The 16,966-nt window shown below is 38.7% G+C and overlaps 2 protein-coding genes across 6 annotated transcripts in view; one reads left to right on the top strand and one right to left on the bottom strand.

Moving 5' to 3' along the window:
• DHX29 (DExH-box helicase 29) overlaps window positions 1-16,073 on the bottom strand; it is a 47,989-nt gene extending 31,916 nt beyond the window's left edge. The window contains exons 1-7 of one of the 3 annotated variants that reach the window (XM_033437853.2): window positions 15,683-15,823; window positions 9,512-9,585; window positions 7,996-8,069; window positions 6,844-6,957; window positions 5,592-5,721; window positions 4,702-4,847; window positions 3,083-3,208 (exon numbers count right to left, since the gene is read on the bottom strand). In XM_033437853.2, coding sequence (XP_033293744.1) covers window positions 3,083-3,208; window positions 4,702-4,847; window positions 5,592-5,712 — 393 coding nt within the window. In that variant the 5' untranslated portion in view covers window positions 5,713-5,721; window positions 6,844-6,957; window positions 7,996-8,069; window positions 9,512-9,585; window positions 15,683-15,823. Of the gene's footprint in view, window positions 1-3,082; window positions 3,230-4,701; window positions 4,848-5,591; window positions 5,722-6,843; window positions 6,958-7,995; window positions 8,070-9,511; window positions 9,586-15,682 lie in introns of those variants that run through there. The other 2 variants (XM_004275143.4, XM_033437854.2) reach the window with 2 other exon arrangements.
• A 234-nt stretch (window positions 16,074-16,307) lies between these two features.
• MTREX (Mtr4 exosome RNA helicase) overlaps window positions 16,308-16,966 on the top strand; it is a 136,986-nt gene continuing 136,327 nt past the window's right edge. For all 3 annotated transcript variants that reach the window (XM_004275144.3, XM_033437856.2, XM_033437855.2), the window contains exon 1: window positions 16,308-16,441. In XM_004275144.3, coding sequence (XP_004275192.1) covers window positions 16,314-16,441 — 128 coding nt within the window. In that variant the 5' untranslated portion in view covers window positions 16,308-16,313. The remainder of the gene's footprint in view (window positions 16,442-16,966) is intronic.

The following is a 16,966-nucleotide window of genomic DNA, read 5'->3' as shown; positions in this document are numbered from 1 at the left end:
CATAGAGAAATGATACAAATGTGCAGATTTGCAGGTACATAGATGTTTACTGCAGTACTGATTGAAAAGGAAAACTGGAAATCAAGTGTGGTACATCTCTACAGAGAAAACTAGTCAGCCACTGGGAAAAAAAGTGAGGTAGCAAAAGAATGAGGGTGATCCACATGGAGAAACTTCCTTGACACGTTAAATAAAATAAAGCGAACTACAGAATAAAACGTAAGTATGAGCTCATTTCTGTTAAAAGAAAAATTAAATTTTTATACGTTTTATAAATACATGTATTTAAAGGATTACATATGCAATAATAGGATAATACTCATTTCTGAAAGTTACCTTCCCATAATCTTTATCTTATGAAAGATAGCCAGGGACATTAAACAAAAAAAAAAAGGCCTCTGGGGAAGATGGGTGCTATAAAACTTAAGGACTAATAAAATAAAAATAAAACAAACAAACAAACAAAAAACTTAAGGACTTAACTCTGCTGAGCAAAAACTAGACAAAGTTAAAGCTAAACTCAAATTACTGTTTTTTTCTTTAGGTTGATAGCAGATGAGAAGCATTAAAGCTCTGGGTGGAGACGGCATGTGCAGTGCTGCTATGAAAGACAACCGCTGAGACAAAGGGAAAAGAGACAACTGAGGAAGCACAACCACCTGAATTCTGAGACCATTTTGTGTAGAAGCAAACATCAATACAGTGTAACAGAAGGGTTGGCTATCGCCTCAATTTCACCTAAATCACACTCGTTCTTTCAATCTTTCCTATCTATGGCACTGATACCACCATCCCTCCACCTACGAATCTCTTGCTGACTTTGGCTTCTTAACTTTTATATTCAGTACATCATCAATTTCTACTGATTCTTGCTTTAAATGTTTCTCTTCCAAATTACAATTTGGCACCTTATTATTTCACACCTGAGCAAGTGCAAGAGCTGCCAAAATGGCCTCCCTACCCTTTGCAAATCACCTTAAACACTACTAAATTTGCCCTAAAATGTCAAATTCTTCTTGTTGATCACCTGCCCCCATACTTCTGGCAACTCTTCACAATCAGTAGGAAAAGCTGTCAAATTCATTTTCTGGGCATCCAAATCTTGTAGTCTCAGTTTAACTCACCTGTTTACTCCTATTGGCCAGTACTCACCTACACATTTTATCCTGTTTATTGTTTAATACTCAAAGGCCCCTTGCACAATTCCACTGCTGTACCCTTATTCACATTATTTCACCCATATGGGTCATTTTCCCATTCTTTGTTGCCTATGCACACTTCATGCATCCTTCAAGTCCCACTTTTTTCTTTGAAGTATTGACCTAATGTTCCTATCAGAAGAGACCTCTTTCTCTGAACCTCAAAGTAACATGTGTACTGTCCTAAGTTATTTTTGTTTATATTACTTTAATACAGGCACGTGGTTAAAAAAAACTTATGAGGATACAGAGGAGTATAAAAAAGAAGTCTCCCTCCCACCCTACCAACCCCAGTCCTAATCACTAGTAATAGCTTCTTGTGTATCTCTCCCGATGTTTCCTTTGCATACATAAGAATGCAAATATATGTGTATGTGTATATTGTTTTACTCAAATGAGTTCATTATACTACACATGCTGTTCTGCAACTTCCTTTTTGTCTTTCTAAATCAACTTTATAAAAGTATGGTTCACTTCTAATAAAATGTCATTTTAAGTGTATAAGTGAGTGTGTTTGACACATGTATACATCCACGTAACCATCATCATAATCAAGACATAAAACATTGCCATCATCCCCAAAAGTTTCCTCATCATGCCTAACAGTCAATCTCTTTCCTCCATCCCTGTAGTCAGGCAACCACTGACCTGCTTCCTCTCATTAGAGACAGATTTTGCAGAGATGACTTTTCTAGAATTTAATATAATGAAATTGTTCAGCATGTACTCATTTTTGCCTGGCTTTTTTCATTCTTATATAATGTTTTTGAGAGTTGCTTGCAGTGTTTGGCTGTTATTAGTAAAGTTGCTACGAACATTTGCTTACAAGTCTTTTTTTGTTGGCATTTTCATTTTTCTTGATTAAAAACGTAGGAATGAAATTGTTAGGTCATATGGTAAGTGTATGTCTAACTTCATAAGAAAGTGCCAAGCAGTTTTGCAAAGTGGTTGTACCATTTCATTTTATACTCTTACAATCAGGGTATGAGTATTCAGTGGCTTCACATCCTCCCAACACTTGGTATTACTGATCTTTTTAATTTTAGCCATTTTGATTGATATATACATAGTGGTATGTCACTGCAGTTTTCATTTTCATTTTTCCCATGACTAGCAATGCTGAACTTATTTTTACATGTTTATTGGCCATCCATATATCTACTTCTGTAAAGTGTCTGTTGTCCTTTTAAAACTTCTTTATAAATTCTAGACAGAAGTCTTTTATCAGAAATATGTATTGTGCTATTTTCTTCCTACAACTTGCTTTTTTCACTTAACCTAATATTTTGTTTTTGTTTTTTGCAGTAGGCGGGCCTCTCACTGTTGTGGCCTCTCCTTTGCGGAGCACAGGCTCCAGACGCACAGGCTCCGGACGCGCAGGCTCAGCGGCCATGGCTCAGCGGCCATGGCTCACGGGCCCAGCCGCTTCACGGCATGTGGGATCTTCCCGGACCTGGGTACAAACCCGTGTCCCCTGCATTGGCAGGCGGACTCTCAACCACTGCGCCACCAGGGAAGCCCTCACTTAACCTAATATTTTTAGTTTATCTTATGATATGTAGGTTTTCTCTTTCCAGGCAATGGGTTTCCTCTATAAAGGAAGGTGCTTTTTAAAATTAACCAAATAATTTAGCATACTCCTTACACAGAACAATCATTTAAAAATACTTGGTGATTATCTCTTTAAACATGGGAGGAATGTAATTAACATATATTGAGCAGTTATTTTGTGTCATTTTTTCCCTGTTATTTTATTTAATCCTCACATAAACCCCTAGAGGTAACTGTTTTCTCAATTTAAAAATGAGGAAACTAAGTCTTATAAAAGTTAAATATTTTGCCAGGTATATCCAGCTAGAAGCCCAATATAAATTTCTACTCACAGGGTCAAATTTTTCCTCTTCTAAACTTTTAGAAGTCTCACTCTTTTCTTCTTCATTTTGTTGTTCAGCATATCGCAAAATCCATTCTTTCATATTTACTTCCAAATTTTTTTCTTCCTTTTTAGGCTAGAAAGAAAAAACAAATATCTGAAAAATCAAAATTAGAAAAAGGTGTCAAAACTATCATCAAGTGTCACTGCTTTTATAATTTCTTTACACTCAGAAACAGTAGACACATAAGCCTCAAAAATCACATTCTCTACTGTTCAGTGAAGGACAAATGAATGGAACTCAACATTAATAAGTCTAAACTTACATGATCCGAAGAATACATTTACATAAAGAGGCAAAAAAATGAAAGAACTATTAAAAACTAGTGTTGTCCTTAAAAACAGTGGTTTTGTGGGGATGATGTTTCCACAGATTTTTGCCCTGTTTATTTTTAAGCTTTATTGAGGTATAACTGATAATTAAAAATTGCACATATTTAATGTACATATTATTAAAATGTTAATTATTTACTGTATATATATATATGTGTGTATATATATATATATACACACATATATATATACACAGACTCACCATTTTGATGAGTTTGGATATATGCATACACCTATGATATCATCACCACGATCAAGGTACTAAACATATCCATCACCTCCAAAAATTTTTGTGTGTTCTTTTGTGTGTGTGTACAGTACTGTACTGTTAACTATAGGCATATTGTTGCATAGCAGCTGTATAGAACTTACCTATCTTGCATAACTGAAATTTTATAACCATTAAGCAACATTTCCCCATTTGCCCCTCCTCCCTTTAGCCCCTGGTAACTACCATTCTATTCTCTGTTTCTATGAATATGACTGTATTAGGTACCTCATATAAGTGACATAATGTAGTATTTGTCTTTCTGTGATTGGCTTATTTAACTTAGCATAATGTTCTCTAGGTTCACCCATGTTCATAGATGTTTTATGATATGCAGAGTACTTAGGTGTAATGCGTAATGAAGTGTAATGAAGTACACCTTCCAGTACTAATGCCTTTCTGTAATCCCCTTCCATACAGATTTTGAATTGGCCACATGACTTGCTTCAACCAATGGGACATTAGCAAGAGTGATACAAGCAGAGGCTTGATATAAATTTGTACACTGGGGCTTACTATCTCAAGATACTTGCTCTTGGAAGCCATATGTCAAGTAAGAAGTCTGACCACCCTAATATCACCATATAAGAGGAAACCTAAGCTAGTCATGTGGAGAGAGAGATGACTTGCTAGCTCCCAGCCGAGGCACCTAGTCATGTGAGTAAAGAAACCATTTTGGATGTTCCAGTCTGAGGAGATACCTCATGGAGCAGAAGAACTGCCTGGCTGAGCCCAGTTCAGACTGCAAAATCATAAGAAATTCTTGGTTTAAGTCACTACATTTTCAGGTGGTTTGTTATGTAGCAATAGATAACTGAAACCGACAGTGATAGAAGAGTTTGGCAAACCCATTAGACATTTTCAATAAGTAAAAACATTATTGTAACCTAATATTTATACCCTTATGAACTATTACATGTGCTTCATTCTGATTTTATACAACTTTAAATGTTTAATTCTTAAATTACCTTTATCATAGGATCTTCTTCCTGTTTTTTGGTTTTAGATTTCAGTGGAGGTGAAATAGTGGCTTGTATTTGAGGAGACTGGAATTTTGGCCTACTTAGAGGTTGCTGCTCTTCAAATTCCTGACTGAATCCTTCAGGAAGTGCATCTTAAGAGAAATTGGGATGAAAATAAACATGTACATGATACATAAAACACACAAATATTTATTAAACACTCACATAAACTCTGTCTAGACAAAGAGCACCTAATTTTATTCTACTGCTCATCTCCTAGGAATAGAAATCCTATGATGAACCTCGTTTTATTATCAAACCAGTGGGAACACTCTCTAGATGATAAGCAGCCCACCTCTATTTGACCATTTATTTCACCCTCAATATGCTAGACTCCTAAATTTCCATAAGAAAATCTTAACCCTCCCTTCTCTTTGGTTGCCTGTCACAACATGTGACAGTATCCTTAATCAGTCATAGAAGCAATATGCATTCCAGGTTCTTGCCAAAGATTACAACCTTGACGCTCTGCTTAATTAAATATTATTTATCCAAAGCCAGACAGCCCTAATTTCTAAACCAAAACGAGGATACACAGCCTGACAGGTTACAGACAGGCAAACTTTGAGAATCTGCTGTATTATGTGCATTGTAAAATGGCTATCAACAACTGAAAGCAGCACACAAAAAAATAATTTCTTCTTGCACAGACTACAACCTTTAAGAAGAATATACTAAAAAGACTAGAAAAGTGTAAGAACATCCTAAAAATAAATAATTATAACAGTGAAAAAAATTTTCAGTACAAGTCCAAAGCTTGATACCAATATCATAAACATTGAAATTACTTCAAAAGGTTTTATAAACTGAAAGATATTTATGACAATACTGCTTACCATCTGAAAGATTTAAACAGAGCCAATCCAAGGCAGAATGAAGATCACCTCCATGTAAGAGTGTGTTAGTCATGGCATCTTCAATGTCCTTAGTCTTAAATGAAAATGCTTGTAAAGCCATGTATAAATCCTATGAAAGGGAAATGTAACGAAGTCATTCTGTCAATTTTCTCTTTTTTCATTACTAAGTCTATTCTCCCATTCATTTTAAACCAGAAACTCTGACACAAATTGTAACTTCAAAAATATCTTTTTTTCTCTTTTTTTCCAGTTAGAAGAGTTAAATGTGCTCATTGTATTGAGGTTTTTTTTTTTGATGTGCAGACCATTTTTAATGTCTTTATTGAATTTGTTACAATATTACTTCTGTTTAATGTTTTGGTTTTTTGGCCCTGAGGCATGTGGGATCTTAGCTCCCTGACCAGGGATCGAACCTGCACCCCCTGCATTGGAAGGCGAAGTCTTAACCACTGGACTGCCAGGGAAGTCCCTCTCACTGTATTGAGAATCTGAGAACTATAGATAAATAGGACCAGGAGAAACTGCTCATATTCTCACTATCTAAAGATACTGTTTGCAATGTAGTATGCTTCCTTTCAGTCATTTTTCTATGATTTTGTAAAAACAAACTTTACTTAACATTATAACATAAGCATCTTCCCAAATTATTAGAAACTGTTCATCAATTTTAATAGTTAAAGAATATTCCACTGGGTAGACATATCATAATCTATTTTCGTATTGGTGATGACTTAAGATGTTTACTTTTTTTATTATTATTATTATCAGCAGTGCTTCAATGAACATGTTCAGACATAAAGTAAAGCTTTTTATTGTACTTTCTAAAGCATGATCTTTACAGCTGGGCAGGACTGGGTTCAAATCCAGACTCTGTTTACTTTGCTACTTAGTAATTAAAAACCTCAGGCTATAATATATGTAATCTTTCCAAGCCTCATTTCCTTCATTTGAAAATTGGGGCAAAATACTTTCCAGGATTGGTGTGTCAGAGAAAATGTAAGCAAAGTGCCCACCACAAGTCCAACATAATTTTGGGAATGTAATTTAGTTTTCATATCACTATTTTAATGCATGTACTTGTTTTTGGCACAGTTCCTTCCTTATTCTTGAAGATGGAACTAATCTATATGAAATTTCAATGGAAGTTGAAAAGTCATTTTATCTCACATGTGGAGCTGTCTTAAAAATGCTCCACTAAAAATAAGTAACTTAAAAAAAGTTTGCAAAATACCTGTAATTTTTTGGCAGTAAGTCTTCCAGAAATCACTCCCTTGTCATTATTTTGCTTTTTATGCTCATTTATCACTCCAATAATTTTTTGCTCTAGTTTGTTATTAATTACCACCTGTTGAGACCAAAAAGGTCATATCAATTAGAAGATAAATAACATTTAATAATTAAATAATTAGAAGCAAATCACACAGTTTTCTATATCCCTTCCAACCAAGCCCAGAATTTCAGCTGAAATCAGATACAGTGATTATCATATATTGGAATACCATTCACTGGACCACATTCCTACCATATATTTAAGAAAAGATGGGATACGGAAAAAGCAACAACATGTGGCAAGGCAAAAATCCTTTTATAAAGCCTCTTGAAGCCGTATGTCTTAAGACTCTGTCCTTGGACCACCCTTAGATTGCCACCATAAAGACAGATTCCTAAGCCCTATCCTAAACATACTGAATCAGAATCCTTGGGGATGGAACCCAAAAATTTGCATTAATGTAAACCAGCCCAAGCACATTGCCTGAAAGAATGGATGCTACACTAAAAAGAGGGCAAATCAAGTAAAAGTAAAAACTTATATAAATTGTAATAATTAGGTTACACAAATTATTTTGGCTTCCAGAGTTTGTTTTCTACTTTTTCCTATTGGCCATTTTACCTTCTGCTGTTTCCATATGTTTAACCTAAGATTATACAGCCAACTACCTTCAAAACTACCTTCTTTTGATCACACCTTTACTGATGCTCACTATGAGCAATGCACAAAAACATACTTCAGGAATTCAGTCTAGCACAGGAAACATGTATAAAATGATAAACTGTAACCCAGCAAGTCATTATTTAGAAAGATGTAAGAAGTGCTGATGGAACCACCAGGAAAATAACCTGGTGAGTTATGATGGACTTCACAGAGGTGATAAATGGAGAAAGGGAAGTTGATATACTTAGAAGTTTGGACCTTATCCAGCTCTTCCTTAATTTTTTACAGGCTCTCAACAGATGTGTACGATTTACTTTTATTTAGTATAGATGAGGAATTACTGTACTATTTACAAAAATTTAAAACACCCCATCACTTGCTTACATTTAAGAGTATATCTTTTTTTTTAAGGTAACATTTCTTGAAATGACTCAAAACCTTGATACTCACTTTCAAAATAGATTTATCCAGATTTGCAGGACCACCAGAATCATTTGCAGAATTAAAACTATAAATTTTCGGACCTGTATATAACAGACAATGAACAGTCAAGGTAATTTAATGATTAATATCCATTACACTATTTTAACTTTCCTCTAAAGATCGCTAAACATTAAATATTTGATTTCAGCTCTTTCTTTTCCACTTTACCAAATAACTCAATCTGGAAGTCAGCAATACTTCCGCTAAATTTGCAAAAACATTCTACCGCTTAGCACTCTCTAGGTTAACTAGTTTCTCAGAGTGTAAATGCCTGGCACTTAGCTGAAGTAAGACCTCTCAGAGGATATTTGATTCCTGGCAGAGAAGATGGGTAATTCTGAAGAGAAAGCACTCCTCCTAAGGCAAAAAGGAGGTGGGAGTTCCTATCATTCTCTCCTACTGAGTATAAGGTTGCTATATTAGTTTCCAAGGCTGCTGTACAAACTTGGTGGCTGAATATACAGAAACATTCTCTCTCAATTCTGAAGGCTAGAAGTCCAAAATCAAGGTATCAGTAGGACCATACTCCCTCTGAAATCTCTAGATAAGACTCTTTTCTTGCCTCTTCTGGCTTCTGGTGACCCCAGGTGTTGCTTGGCTTGTCTGCCTCCTTCTTAAAATGGGTCTTCACGTGGCCTTATTCCCTCTGTCTCTCTGTATGCAAATCTGTCTCCTTTCTCTGGATGCTAGTCATTGGATTTAGGGCTCTCCCTAAATCCACGATGACTTCATCTCAAGATCCTTAACTAATTACACCTGCAAAGATCTTTTTTCCAAATAAGATCACATTCTGACGTTCCATGTGGACATGAAATTTTGGGGAACACTACTCAACCCACCACAGTTGCCAAGTCTGTTCCAGTCAATAGAAATGCTATATATTAACAGTTTTCTAACAATGAATAACCGGGAAGGAACACATTTTATTTTCAAACGTTGGTCTCATGATCTCCTTACTCTCTTAAAAATTATTGAAGATCCCAAATACTTTTTGTTTATGTAGGTTATAATATTGATATTTATCATACTATAAATTAAAAGGGAAATTTTATTTATTTTTAAAGATTTATTATTTTTATTTATTTTTGGCTGCGTTGGGTCTTAGTTGCCGCACGTGGGACCTTTGTTGAGGCACACGGGCTCTTCGTTGCGGTGTGCGGGCTTCTCTCTAGTTGTGGTATGCGGATTTTCTCTTCTCTAGATGAGGCGCGTGGGCTCCAGTTGAGGCATGCGAGCTCAGCAGTTGTGGTATGCAGGCTTAGCTGCCCCACGGCATGTGGGATCTTAGTTCCCTAACCAGGGATTGAACACACGTCCCCTGCATTGCAAGGTGGATTCTTTACCACTGGACCACCAGGGAAGTCCCAAAAGGGAAATTTTAAAAAATATTTATTAATTCATTAAAAATAAACCTACTACATGTTAATATAGTACTTTTATGAAAAATAACTATATTTTCCAAATCAAAAAAATTGTTTTCTACTTTTGCAAATCTCTTAACATCTGGCTTCTGCATTCAGTCTTCTGTAATATCACACATCATGTAGTCGCTGTACACTAGAGAGAAAATGAACATGAAAATGGCAAATAACATTTTAGAATTATTATGAATATAGTTTGATCTCATTAAGCCTCTGCTAGAAAGGTCTCAAAAGTTCCCCAGGATCCCCTAAGCACACTTTGAGAACCACTGCTATATAAAAATAATCCTAGAATCGTACAAAACCTTGTTACTCTGCTTTTATAAACCTTAAAATAGGATTTTTTTTTCACTTTGAGAAACCTAAAGAGTTGCTTATTATAAAGTCCAGGATTTTAGTCTCTGTTGACTTACATTGGGTTGTTCATTTTAAGATGCTAGTTAATATAATGAGGGATTTAAAAAGGAAAACCAAAGTTTCTGAAAATAACTATTTACATTTGAGCAGTCTGAACTAGGAACATTGGTGGGTCCCTGAATTACTTCTGTGCTATAGTTAAGAAGGTACCCAAAGCTACCTAGAATACATTAAAGGATAATAACAATTCTGGTATTCCTGGTATGGTTTTCCTCATCTTTTAGTCTCAGACTTTACCTTAATCCTGGTAACCCTGCTCATAAACTCATGTCAATGGTTATAAAGGAGAGTATATATCAGTAGTCTTTAACCATTTCTGGGGGGTCTTATCAGTTGTAGTAAATTCATTCACAAATTTAGCACACTAATCAGTTTTAGAGGTCCCTAAACCCATGGAGGGGCTCCAGTTATAACCCTTTCTGAAAAGGTACAGACAGATGAATGCTTCATTACCAAGACAATACTGAGAAACAGTTCAGGTTCCTGTGTTACTGACAGAGGTAAGATTGTAAATTCCGTTAATAAGTGTCTTTTGGTTTTCTTTTTTGTTTTGGCCACGCCACGCAGCTTACGATATCTTGGTTCCCCAACCAGGAGGTAAACCTGAGCCCCAGCAGTGAAACCTCTGAGTCCTAACCACTGGACCACCAGGGAATTCCTGATTGGTTTTGTTTTTTAAACTAGTGAATTAAAGATTGCAGTCAGCTCTCATTTTTCTCCTCCAACCATTCCACCTAAAATGTCCGACCATATCACTTCCTTGAGGTCAGGTTATACTGCTAACTTCCAGAGGGCAAATAAAAGATCTAAGTCCCCAGACTATCAGGAGGGGAATGAACACCCACACTGCTGTGAATTCGCTGGGTGTCAATCAGGGTCTCTAAAAATGGTACGTTTTCATTTTATTCAATACTCTGAGGAACTGAAGCAATAATGAGATCTTGCCAGGGATGTTACCAATTAAATCAAGTAAACCAGTAAGGCCCTTTCATTTTCAAATTCTTCCTAAAACATGTTCATATAAGATTTTTAATCGGCATGAATGAAAACTCCAAAATCTGAAATGCATTTTGAAACAACCTGATAGAAATCCTTCTAAACTGTATTTACACTTCCTGCCATAATACATACAATAAGCAAAATTCAAAGCTTTTCATGATGCATTACTTATTATGAGTATCTATGACTTTGCTCAGAGGCTTGCAGAGGCTACCCAATTCCCTGAGACTGCTCTAATTTTCTATTTAGTGATTCTTTGGTCTTCTCTCCTGTCAGCTGCCACCTTTCAGAATGTCAACCTAATAACTCCCCACCCCCAAATTCTAATCTGTTACCTAGGAAAAAGTGATGGCACCAGAAGAAAATAGATACTGAAACTTGTAAATGAGTAACCCTATTTTCAAATACAATTCTAAGTCAATAGGCCATGGAATAAAAATGGTCCCCATTCTTTTGCCAAGTAATGTGCATAAGATGTATGACAGCTACCTTTCTTGCTGCTTAGAGACCCTTCTCCACAAGTTTTGGTTTTGTTTCAGATGAAGGGAGTTATTGGAAATCTGACTGGAAATAAGGAAGTTAGTGTGCAGGATGTATCCCTAAGGCAAAAGCACTAAGGGTTTCAGATTTATAATGACTGTTCATGGAACAAAGGAACATATGTAACTGGCTCTCAAAAATATTTATTACATTAAAGTTGAAGCACAGAAAAACTAAGTGATTTCCTCAAGATGACTTAGCAAGAAAAAAGAAGCATCAGCCAGAATCAATTTCTTGTTGCCCAATACTCTTTTTTCTTATGGAATATTTTCCTTTTATACAGTATTGCTTTTTACATCATACAGTGATTGTAACGACCCACTATCACTGAAACATTCACTTCGAGGTGCTGGTGCTGGTGATAGGTGCACTGAGGCACTGTGGCTCCCTTCTGCCCAACAGTACACATCTGCAAGGGGAACCAAACCAGCCAAGAGACCCAGTCAGGAATAAATAAGACCCAATCTTGTCCTCACGGAACTCATATTCTGGTGGAGTAATTAAGCAACTAATTACCCAAATAGGCTATGAAGGGGAAGTATAGCATATCTGGAGAATAAATTAGAGTTAGCTGATATAATCTAAGCAGTCAGGGTCTGTGAGGAAGTCCATCCATACTGCCAAAACTACCTGACTAATCTTAGCTAAGGTCTCTTCCCCATTTAATATAAACACCAGTTCCCCCCCCGCCCCACTCACTCCACCCATACAGACTTTCTTCTTGTCTTCCTGCATCATGCCAAGCTTGTTCCCACCTTAAGGCCTTTGCCCTTGTTGCCTAAGCCTCAAACATTCTGTCTCCAGATCTAATAACTGGTTGCTTCAAATCATCTCAGCAGGTTTCCTCAGAAAAGCCATCTCTGTTCTAAACCAAAACAGACCCCACCACCCAATTTATTCTTTACCAAGTCACTGTTTTCTGACTTTCATGGCACTTTTTCTATTTTATTTTGGTGACCCTAAAAACTATAATGGTTTTTATGAATTTATTCATGACATCAGTCCCCTAGTCTTATTTCCCTCTTAAGATTTTAAGTCTCAACTAGGTTTAAGAATTTTCACAAACACAAGCCTTATGGTTGTAAGCACCCTCCACCAGCCCCCAATAATGTAAGCCCCTTGAAAGCAGTGATCTCAGTCTGTTTTGTTCTTGTGGTATCCCCAGTGCCTAAAATCTTGCCTGGCACATAGTAGCTCTTCAAACATTATTTGATAAACAAAAGAAATGAAAAAATAGAAGTGGAAGAATACCCAGGATTGTGCCAAGAACCATTTCGTGGCACCAGTCATTTTCTACCTCTAGATGAGAGTCCAATTTTGAGAAAGTATGCTATGTACAATCCTTCAAATTGTTTGAAAAGCCAGAGAGAGAGATGGAAGCGGAGTAAAACAGTTACATTTACATTAGGAACAACAAAGAGTTCAGAGATCATTTTTTCTGTGTACTTTTCCACTTTTTTCTTCCAAGTAGGCCTATTATATGTAATATAAAAATATCCAGACAGAAAAAAAGAAAACAAAATCATGTGGCAATCTTGCTACAACATTTTATTTATACTGCTATATATATTGATTTATGGTTATAAAAAATTCTCTACAAATTTGGTAGATAACCTCTCATTTTCTCTTTTGATTTCTTGGTCTTAGTAACTCCTCTGAAATTTTCCTTGTCACTTACCCAAGAAATTTTTTGGATGACTATATTCAGAGCATTTGACTAGATACTGAGGGATGTTAATATGTAACCATAAAACTGTTCCTACCCCCTACAATTTTATAGGATAGATAAAATGTATAATTGCTCACATAGGCAAGATCTAAACATCAAAAAGAATGATTCAAACAACAATGATATACATGAGCTGGGGAGACAGAAGAATTCAAAAAGTAGTTGATATTTGGGTGGGTATTACAGGATTCTGGTAGATAGCATTAGGGATAGATAGCATTCCAAATGAGAGAAAACAGCAAGAATAAACATGAGGAGGCAGAAAGCCAACAGCTGCATTTGGAGCAGTGAAAATACACCAGATTTGCTAGAGCTGAATATAGGAACTAGTAAAAAGGCTAGAAAGGGGGTCTTAGATACGAGCTGAATGGTTTGTATTTTATCACAAAGTCAGTGAAGACGCTGTAGAAAAAACTGTTAAGTGACATGATCAAAGCAGTGGTTCTGAAAGATCAATCTGATGCTTTATGCAGAACAGACTGGAGAAGGAAAAAAGAGCACAGCTAGGGAAACCCATTAGAAGGCTGTGTTGGTACTCCATAAATTCATGAGTGCCTAAACTGAGGTGTGACCAGTATAAATCAAAAGTGAAAAGGGCAGGGCTTCCCTGGTGGCGCAGTGGTTGAGAGTCCGCCTGCCGATGCAGGGGACACGGGTTCGTGCCCCGGTCCGGGAAGATCCCACATGCTGTGGAGCGGCTGGGCCCGTGAGCCATGGCTGCTGAGCCTGCACGTCCGGAGTGTGTGCTCCGCAACGGGAGAGGCCACAACAGTGAGAGGCCCGCGAACCACAAAAAAAAAAAAAAAAGTGAAAAGGGCATATATGGAAGAGAAATAAGCAAAGACTGCACGGAGCTTGACAACAGATCGGATGTGAAGAAGAAGGGAAGACATAAAAAATAACTATTGACATTGGATAGAGGAATATGGAAAAACAGAAACAAAGAAGTCACAGGAGAAGCTAGTTTGGGGGAGAGGAGTATAGTTCAGTATTAGCCATGTTATTAAATTTGACGTGCTTGCAAAACAGGGCCAAAAATCCAAGTAAATGCAGAAATGGCTGACTTGAGCTTGGAATAGACCAGGATTGGACATGTTGACTGAGGAGTCATCTACAAAAGAAAAGACAGAAGTAATGGAAGTAGAGGAACTCTCCTGAAAGGGCTGTAGAGAGAGAATCATACTGTCACAGACTGACACCTACGGTAATGGTCATATTTTGGGGTTGGGAGAATGGGAAGCCAAAGAATAGAACAAATGACTATTAGAAAGTTCAAAGAATTCAGAGGAATATCAAGAAAAGACAGAGTTAGAAAGAGGCTGATTCACAGAGTAAAAGTGCCACAGAATATTTAAGGAGATATTCTATGTATTTGTAATTGCAGGCATAATAACTTTGTAGTTAAAGGGTTACAGTATATTGTAGGGCAAAGAATTATTATTCACCTTCTAAGTGAAGGTTTGTTACCTGCCTACTTCTTCAGTTTCATCTCTTTTCCTCCTTAGGCAGTGCTTACATTCTGAGTAGCTTAAAGGCCCATGCTCTTTCCTGACTCAAGATCTTTGCACAATAGTGTTCCTTACCTCAGCCAGGAATACTATTTCCCCCATTCTGTACAGCGTTAACACCTATTCATCCTCCCGATACTGTCACTTTCTCAAAGAGACTGTCCATTACTCCTCCTTTTCCCCAGTAAAAATCAGATTACGCTGTTAAATTCTCTTCCTTAGCTTTTCTTTGTGGCACTTATCAATCATAGAGCAACGTTTGTGTGACTACTTCATGGCTGTGTGCGCCATTAGATTGGCAAGCTCCAGGAGAGATGATTTGTCTGTTTTGCTCATCCCATCCCTAACTTCATGCCAATTACACAGTAGGTTTTCAACAAATATTTGCTAGACTTACGTTTCAGTAAGAACTACAAGCAAACAAGCTAAGCAGAAGAAAACAGCGTATAACTGTCCAAATCAGCTGTAATAGTGGCCTGCTGATCTGCAGCCAGAACCGGCAATCTCCAAATTGAGTTATCAAACCAAACTACACAGTAAGCAAAAATGCACTGCTGCGGTAAAGATCGCTGATAATTTTTACAATAGGTTACCCATATTCGGTGTGTAAGTGCTGAAATTCTTAAGTACTTATTTTTTGCACAACACGTGGAAACGCTACATCGTGGCTGAAAATGGTTTGAGAAGCAAGTAGAAAATGGGTCTGGCTCTAGGACGTTAATAATTCCACACACTACTCTCTGCATTCGCCTCGCTGGTTTAGATGACGGCTCAGGACGGATCCGCACTGAAACGGGAGCTAATGCAAATTTCTTTTGTTCTCAGGAGATGAAGTGGAGGTTTGGGGGACGCTACCGTCGGAACTCTGGAGGCCCAAGCAGCTTACACTGATCTAAAACAAGGCTACCCGATGGGGAGCCAGCAACTCCGGGTGTGAAAGAGAGAAATGTTAAGACCGAGGGTCCGCCCAGGTGCGAAGGCTTCTCCCTCGGGACTGGCAGTAGCGGTTCAGGAGGAGGCCGGGGCCCGACCGCTCGTACCTTGCTTGACTCGGGGATCCCTGGTGCTGCTAGTAGCGGCGGAAGGGGGCGGCCTGACCACAGGCTTCTTGTTTTGGGCCTCCCCAGCAGCTCCGGCCTCGGCGGATTTGGCTCTGGAAGCTGATACAGCGGCCCGGACCGCCGCGGCCCCCGGCGCCTTGTGTTTCTTGTTCTTGCCTCCCATGTTGCAGCTGCGGCAGAAGATTCCTCCCGGTCCAGGTCCCGGAACCACTCCCGCACCGCCTCCAGAAGCTCTTCACATTCCCCGAGTCCCACGCCGCCACCTTGCGTCCTCCATCCGGGCTTCTAGGCCCTGCTACAACCGCTGCTTCGCAATTGGTCCGACTCACCAAGGTCCCGCCTCCTCCCCGCCCACCTAGGCGTCTGCTGCGTGCTGGGAACCCTCGCCTCGCTCCCTCTTTAGCCAAGGAGCTGCCTATCCGCCGGTGTTTAAAAAAGGAAAGGAAAGGTCGAAGGAGAAAAAGGAGGCAGGGAAAAAGTCTCCGGGGCTGCGTGACTCGACTAATTTTGTCTCCCACGGGCCCCTGTTGCGGCTTCGCTTGGCGTCACGGTCGGTGCTGTCGCGGAGCATCTTGGGTAGGAGGGAGATTCGGTCTCGCAGCTCCGAAAGATGGCGGACGCTTTTGGGGATGAGCTCTTCAGCGTGTTTGAGGACGACTCGACCACTGCGCCCGGAGCCAAAAAAGACAAGGAGAAGGGGAAATGGAAGGGGCCGCCAGGGTCTGCGGAAAAGGCCGGGTAAGGAAGATGTCCCGAAATGTCTTTTTTTCTTTCTCTCTCGAGGGAAGAAAATCCCACTCTTCTGAAGACCACGAGAAGTAGGGTGTAAGTTAGTGGCGTTGGGAAGTGAAGGGGGTTGAGAAAAATGTTGAGGAGGGAGGAAGAACGTTGGTTTGGGGGAAGCTGGGTTTTGGCGTTCTCCAGTGGCCGCAGGCAGCGTGGACTTCTGACGCTTGCGTAAGGCCTATTACTCCTGCCTGCGCCCTGGGGTCGTGAGGGTAGGTCAGGTGTCTCTTAGTTTCTGTACCCCCAGCTCCAGCACAATACTGGGCACAATACAGGAAACGAATCACCAGTTGAGTGAAGGGTTAAGAAGCTTAGAAAATGTGACTTGGATTGACGGGGAGGGGAAAGGGCAGACAGCAGAAGACGGGAAAGAGATTCAATCTCCAGGCTGCAGTTTTCTTGCCCATAATGAGGTGATAGCACCAACCACTAGGGTGTTTGTAAGGAGTAAACGAGATAGTATGTGTAAGCGCCTAA

Source organism: Orcinus orca, chromosome 3 (assembly GCF_937001465.1).
Source record: "Orcinus orca chromosome 3, mOrcOrc1.1, whole genome shotgun sequence".
Taxonomy (NCBI): domain Eukaryota; kingdom Metazoa; phylum Chordata; class Mammalia; order Artiodactyla; family Delphinidae; genus Orcinus; species Orcinus orca.
Note: the sequence above shows the minus strand (reverse complement) of the source record. Positions and strands in the feature narration are given on the sequence as shown.